The following is a 7,990-nucleotide window of genomic DNA, read 5'->3' as shown; positions in this document are numbered from 1 at the left end:
CAATGTTTAGGGGTGTGATCCTTCGTCTTGTATCCGATTGATAATTGAGGCAGAACGTAATGTTCTGGTTCCTCAGAGCTGATTCAATAAAATGATTTGTTTTTCAAAAAAAAAGCACAGTAAAAGAAAGAACTCGGTTAATCATACAAAAAGAAAGACATACAAATTCAATGTACCAAAATGGATTCTGAATATATTAGCAACCAACAATGCATAAATAAAGACATTCCAAATTCAATGTACTATAATTATACATAGAAACCTCATCTTAGCATCTAGTCATTTTAATTTTGCATACGCAAGTGACACATACAAAACATCACATTTGCATAGGCAAAAATAAATTACGATAGACACAGATTTGATTAAGAATATATTAAACATATTTATTAATGAAAAATCATGAAAGTTATAATTTAGGTTCTGATATCACATGTAAAACATAAAATTGATATAACATACTATAACTTCCAAGATCTTAACTATCATGAATTTCACAATAGATTAATAAAAAGAAACATACTAGAATCGATCAAATATTGCTTCTTTAATTCTTTTTTGAAAGCATAAACACCAGAAATCAGTTTCCTTTATTTCTTTATAACTCAACTTCTCATCAAAGTATCCCCAAGGGGTAGCTCAATCGGTTGGGGACCACGCCTTATGAAGCAGAGGTCACTAGTTCGAATTTCTCATTTCTCCCTCTTGTGTGGACATGTCACAAAAAAAAAAAAATAAAATAAAATAAAATAAAATGGCCTTGGCCCTTGTGGGTGGCCGAGCCGCCCCAACCGCCAGTTGGCGGTGGCCATCTCTTTTAAAAATTTTAATTAATTTATTATTATTTTGATTTTGATTTGTTTTTTTTTTTTTAAATATAAATAATTTTTTAATAATATTTTATTTGTAGACTAATCTAATCCGTTGGATGAAAATCAATTGTCCAAATTAGGAATTTGATACCCTCGAATTCCTGAGGAAATTTGAGGGATCCAGGTCATAAATAATCTAATAACTTTAGGAGTCTAATAAATACTATATATGTCATGTCATGTGGAACATTAAATTCAATATATAGGCATTATTAAATGAGTGGAGCCACATAAAAAAGAAGACAAAATTGCTCTCATAGTATCGATAGAATGAGCGACTGTGAATATCAGTGATAGAGTGAGATGGTATATATGTTACGATTTTAGTGTCTCGACGTGTCGGGAATGGGATAAGGTGAATTATGCACAAAGTTTGAAATATGTTGAGGGCTTAACCCGGCCGACAGAAAATGGGTCCCATCCCATGCATGAATGCCATGGGTTTGAAATATGTAGGAAAATCTCTCCAATCTTCATAATGTCTCACAACGTCGCCTCGCAACGTGATATTCGTCAACTTGGATTTTACGAAATGGCTCGGAAATTGGTTCTCGCTTTATGACAGCCTACTAGTCTTGAAGTGTACGATCTTACAGTGGGTGTTGTCTATACCATCTGTTGGGAATTCTGTAAGAAAGCAGTGTCAGTCATTGATGCAGTATGCCCGGATTCAGGAACCAGATCACGTGATTCCTCAGTGTTTTTGACATTTTTCAACGGACTGGTTCATGGCTACGCATGACAGACTTCGCCCCAACCCCTACAATGCACGAATTCATCAAGAGTTTTACTTGTTGGATCTGGAAACACCCAGATTGAGTCTTCTTTAAAATCTGTAAAAAAGGAAGAAACAGAGAGAGCAATGGGGAGGGAGAGAGAGAGAGAGAGAGAGAGAGAAAGCTCCTTCTTTTAGAATGAGGCCCTTTTGGGCCGTGGTGGTTTGGACTCTTGCAGCAGGCCCTTTCTTGGGCTTTAGTAGCAGTGTAGCTTTGATAAGGCTATCGGGTCTTCGTAGCCATATATAGGTGTTTGTATAATTGTTTTCGGTTCTATCAATGTTAATTTTTTTTTTTTTAATCCAAAAATAACTATTGGATCAAAATTCAATAGCGATCTATCACAAATTCAATTGCGATTTTAAAGTTCCATCAATTTTGGAGGACACAAAAGAAACACAAGGAAAACACGTAGCAGAAGCAAAACGAAGAAAAATGCTAAAATCTAATAAAAACTCCACATTTTGCCCCTAAAAGTCCACATGACAAGATGACACATCATTTTTTTTTTTGAGAAGGAAAAAAACAAAACAAAAACAAGATGATATGACATCTTGCCATATAGACTTTTATGAGCAAAATATGGAGTTTTTATTGGATTCTAGCATATCCCCTGAACGAATGTTATCTAGTATTGGTATTTTTTTTAAAAAAAAATGAATTTCTATTGGTTTAAACATTACTTTTTACAAGAGAAAATGAGATATAGAATTTTGTGTTCAATATCTTACAAAAAATATAAACTGACATATTAATTTATAAATAACTTATTGTCAAAGCAATAACTTAGCCAAGTGTAGTAGAATTCCAAAATAAGCACCGAGATTAATGCTTTTAGTTAGGGTAATGATATATATTACACCACTATTTTATCACTATTTCACATATTCCCTCTCCAAAATACATTACTCTTGTTTTTATGCACTTTGCAAAGGGAATATATGAAATAGAGAGGATTCATTTTATGATTTAGATTAAATTTTATAGATTTAATGACATATATGTTGACCCATGATAAATATGTTGATATATCATTTAAAATTTTTAAATAATGTGACACCCTATATAAGTATACATCATTAAATAAACGTAAAACAGAACCATCTCATAAATGTTCCATTGGGAATTACACTAATTAAAGTTTTTTTTTTTTTTTTTTTTGGTAACAATCAAGGTAGGCCTAATACATATATGGGACAATCGTGACACGTAAAGATTTTTCAATATTATTTGAACTTTGAGGGAATCAAATTAAGCGTTGACTACACATATTAACAAGTTTATATTCGTATATATTATGATTTCAAATTGTTTGTTACCTGAATAAATTATTTCCAACCGCTTACTTAGTGGTAATGATCCTTAATATATCAATTAATAGCTGTTAGTAGTTTCCAAAATAAATCAAATTAATAATGATCCTTAATATAGCTCTTTCTTATCCGTTGCAATTTTTAAAAGAGTGGTAAATATTAATTTAATACAAATCAAAGCAAATTATTTTCGTAAACAAATATATAACGCTATATATCATTAGATGCAGCAAAATGAAATTTAAATCATAAAATAGACACTCTCGGTTTCGGGATCTTATCTGTGGATTCGGCTTAATGGCAAATTAATTTATTCATAACCTAAACAACCGGTCAACGTTTGAGACATTTTTGAGTCACGACAAGAAATGTGTATCATTGAATTCTTCGTGGGATGTCGTCGAATAGGGACCAGAGGTCGTATTGGGGGTAACGACATGATAACACGTGGCTCCTATTCATTACGTCGTGTCATCAATCTGTCACTTTCCGACATATAATCGCAGCCCGACACCACTCAGACGAAGGTGAGGAAAGCTGGAAGGATTGAATGGTTCCTGTTCAATCGGTGTGGGTGTCAAAAATAAACAATTTCTAGTTTTCCCCATCATAGAATAAAGTTCAATGAATGGATAGATAGACATGATTGGAAATTTTGTTTGGCACATTTTTGTGTTGATCATACAATAATTTTATGCAAAGTCTTCTTCTAGATCCAAGAAAACCCGTTTAACTAAAAAAGTCACGACACCATAATGGGATAATGATAAAATAAAAATAAAATAATACTGTATTTTATATTAATATCACATCAGTTAATATGACGTATTTTAAGTGACTTATAAAATTAACGACTTAAAAGAGAAATGTTATGGTTTCTCAATGTGTTTTCACTTTTCATGATCTTATGTTTATATTGTTTTTGTTAGAATATATTATTTTCTTTGTTAAATATTTTATATTTCTGTTATTTAATTTGTAATGTAGGGTTTATTTCTTTCTTTATGTATTTTAGGGTTTAATTTGGGTTTTTTAGTCACTACTCATTGTCTCTCTATAAATAGAGAGTTATGTAATATTGATTGATACGGTGAATAGCACATACATCTCTCTCTGCTTCCGCTCTCTTTTCTTTCTCTTTTATATTTTAGTATTTTATTTCAACATGGTATCAGAGACTAAAAAAACTATGAGAGACTAATTGGATAAGAAAAAAAAAATCTATTTTTTTAGAAAACAATATCTATGTAGGATTAGGAGAACACTAGAAAAAATCGTAGCACTCCTCTACTTAAAACAACAAAAATGTAAGTCGCTTAAAACATGTCATATAAACCGGTGCAATATGAGTATGATAAATAAAAATGAAATGTAACATTACGTGGAAGCTATTTGATTTCTAAGATTTGTGACAGGACAACAAGGTTGATTTGAGATAACGAGAGTCATTCATGAATGTGTTCTATTTTTTTTTTTTTTTATGGCCAGTAAGAAACTTACAATTGTAAACTTAATGAAGTTAAGATAAGATCATGTTTGAAAGTAATACAAGATAAGGCTGCCCACGTAGCACTATTGAGAAATTGGATCAAAATTTCAAACAAAAAGATATTTCTCCAGAGAACTTTATTTCAGTTCTCCTTTTTACGTTTCAGTAAAAAGTTTGTCAAGTTTACCGGAAGGGTGAAAAGGGGTGAAACAACTACCTTGTCTGTTTGTTTTTGTGTATTTTGAGAGGAAGACTGTTAGTTGGCAGTTACTCTCTGCAGCAACAGACCAAAAAGGTAGTTGGTTAAATTAACGACAAACTTTTCATTTAAATTATTATAATTAGTGCTAATCTTAGTCTCTAGCATGTGATCCAAAAAATTTTCAAATTTTGAGACAGATTCCTCTGAACTCTGCACACAGCATATCGTATTACATCAACTGTGGGCGCGCAAAAGCCTATAAATGCCTAGCGATTGATGCCTCGTCTTGCTGACAAAATTCACCGACCAACCTTAGAGAATTTAATCAGAATCCAGAAAGTTCGAGGTCATTGACTGCATCCACATTCAATGTGTTCGTGCATCTTTTAACTAAACTCTTTTATTTAATTTATCCTAAAACTAAACTACTAATACACATTTTTTGTTAATTAATTAATAACAATAATTGGGTGATTTGTGAAGTAATTATGACAAAGACAAATTAAAATATTGTCATGTCACGTAATAACTTCCACCCTAATATTAGGTAACGGATAGGAGATCTATCCGCTCCATTTATTTATTTTTTTTAGTTTAGGATTTCATCCATTCATGTTACATCAATCTATTGATGTCGGGTGGATGAAGCCAATTTCGAAGGAAAGATATTTTCTCAAAATTGGATTAGAATAATTTAGAAGAAATTTGTATCCAAATCCCATACGCTCTCGAACCACATACGGTTTGTTAATCACTGCATGCCAAATTTTGCGTGATCATGAGCTATTCTATCTCCCTCTTTACATACAAAACACAAAAGCATAATCCTCTTCATTTGTTTCTTTGTTTGAAGATGACTACTACCGATAAAAATGTCACATAATAACTTCACCCTGATATTAACTCTTCTCAACAATGGCTGGTGGCCATTGAAATCTCAAGTTGTCCTATAAAATGTCCCTATCTCGATGGTTTTGATGTCTCCAATATTCCAATTGACTTCAAAGTTGGATTATCTTAGTATGATAGTATCTATAAAAAATTTAAAAAATAAAAATAAAATAAAATAAAATGATTATCTTACCACACTGCACATGCATATGCATAGAATATGTTCTTTGCAATTTTTAATTTCTTCGTACCAAAAAAAAAAAAAAAAAAAAAAATTAAGAGATATGAATTAATTATGAAATTATTAACTCAAAAAGTGGATTAAAAGACATACAAATTACATATATATATATATACCTGAAAACATTTTTCAGGGCCCTCTCTAAAAAGTGAAAAGCTAGGAATGCCCATTACAAAAAAGAAACGGCATCGTTTAGCTCTGTTCTTACTTCTCTCTACTCTGCTTTCAAATCTCAAAACATTGATTACAGAAAGTGAAGAACAGGATGATGATCCTATATATAATATAATATACATACATATATTGATATATACGTACGTATATATTTATGATTATAAATCTAATTTCAGCTACCAACACTGGTCGGTCTCCCAGTTCCTGCTAGTATATCCCGAGAACCCAGACATCGCCGTCGCCATGGCCGCCGACGAAGCAGCATAGGGCCGCGGCCGATACCGATAAATCTCTCTATCATAACAAGCACGTTTGTCGGGGTCGGACAACGTGGAATACGCTGTATGGATCTTCATGAACTCGTCGGCCGACGTTTCTTTCCGGTTGATAGCCACCACATCAGGGTGGCACATTCTCGCCAGCCTCCTATAGGCGGCCTTGATCTCGTGGCAACTCGCGCTCATGGGGATCCCAAGAACCTCGTACAACGAAACAGTTGAAGCCATTCGATGAGCCCGAAAACGAAGCTGCTGTGTCTCTGTCGTCTGCTCCCCTGTCGCGGTACAAGCTGCAACGGTTTTATGCGGGCGAAATCTGAGAGAGGGCGGTTTTGTTTGAGGTTGTTGTCGGTGTAGGGTGGTTTGAAATGGGTATTGGAGAAATTGGGTTGAGGATGAGGCAAGCATTGAGGAAGCTGAGGTTGAGAGTTTTGAAGTGAAGGAGGAGGGAGGGGTTCATGCGTTTATATAGAAAATAACAGAGTAAAAGGTTGTGGGGGTGTGGGGTTACTCATGGTTGATTTGGGTGTGGTGGAAATTGGTTTTTCCAAGGCTTATCCATTGGATGCTGCACCATGCTGACTCAGCTAACTGTTTATTGTGGATAGGCTTACAATTTCTTTCATGGAATCTCAGGTCCCACTCTGCTCCTTCTCACTCCATTAATGCAGGAGCTAGCAGCAATATATGGAAGATAACTCTTCTTACTCTACACATCCATTGTACCCCAGTTTATATAGCGTGTTTTAAGCGATTTTTTATTTTTTTTTAAAAAAGTTCCTTAAAATGTGTCATGTTAATTAGTGTTAAATAAATGTGATAAATAAGTTAAATAGTTGCATTACTTCATAGAAAAGAATAAGGGAAAAATGCAGTTTACCCCCTGAAGTTTCAGGAGTTTTTCAATTTTAACCCCAAAGTTCAAAAATTGGCAATTTACCCCCCTGAAGTTTCAAAAATTGGCAATTTAAACCTTCCGTTTAATTTTTCCGTTAAATTGGACGGAAATTTTTTTAAAAAAGACTGAGGGTAGTGATGTAATTTCATAGATTTCCGTCCATTTAGACGAAAAAATTAAACGGAGGGTTTAAATTGCCAATTTTTGAAACTTCAGGGGAGTAAATTGCCAATTTTTGAACTTTGAGGTTAAAATTAAAAAACCCCTGAAACTTCAGGGGGGTAAACTGCATTTTCCCCAAAGAATAATGTTTAAAATTACATTTTTATTATGTTATTATCTTATTGCGTTGACGTGATATTGCCAATCTACTCCATTGAAGATGTTTCTTTGGCGGGTTTGCAATAATATTCTTCCAACGAAAGCCAATTTAAAATAGCGAGGTATTGTTCAAAGTCCCTGTTGTAATTTTTGTCAATTGAAAGAAGAAACGGTTTTGTGCGTCCTTTGGGAGTGCCCTTCGGCAAAGGATGTATGGGGAGAATGTGGGCGGACGATGCAAAAGAGTACGTGGACTGGTAACACATTTGTAGAAATATGGGAGCAAATGGTGGACCGGTGCACTCATTAGGAGATAAAATTCCATGCAGTGACTGCTAGGAAGATATGGCTTAGAAGAAATACAGTGGTGCACGTAGGGAAATTTTTGCATCTAAATATGCTAATTAAAGAAGCTAAGGTTTTTTTAAAAGAATACAGGATGCAAATGTTGAGGAGACCGTACCCATGGCTTCCCAGGTGGATTCAGGCCAAAACAAATGGCAAGCTCCTCCTAGCGGAGTTTACAAAATTAATT

General features: G+C 33.8%; 1 protein-coding gene across 1 annotated transcript; it reads right to left on the bottom strand.

Annotated features, from left to right (window-relative positions):
- Positions 1-5,824: 5,824 nt before the first annotated feature.
- LOC132167086 (chaperone protein dnaJ 11, chloroplastic) lies at positions 5,825-6,927 on the bottom strand. Its single transcript, XM_059577982.2, has one exon. The coding sequence runs from the start codon at positions 6,642-6,644 to the stop codon at positions 6,135-6,137; it is 510 nt and encodes a 169-aa protein (XP_059433965.2). The 5' UTR covers positions 6,645-6,927; the 3' UTR covers positions 5,825-6,134.
- Positions 6,928-7,990: the final 1,063 nt, after the last annotated feature.

The sequence above is a fragment of the Corylus avellana genome, chromosome 2 (genome assembly GCF_965113065.1).
Source record: "Corylus avellana chromosome 2, dhCorAvel1.hap1.2, whole genome shotgun sequence".
NCBI classification, from domain to species: Eukaryota; Viridiplantae; Streptophyta; class Magnoliopsida; order Fagales; family Betulaceae; genus Corylus; species Corylus avellana.
Note: the sequence above shows the minus strand (reverse complement) of the source record. Positions and strands in the feature narration are given on the sequence as shown.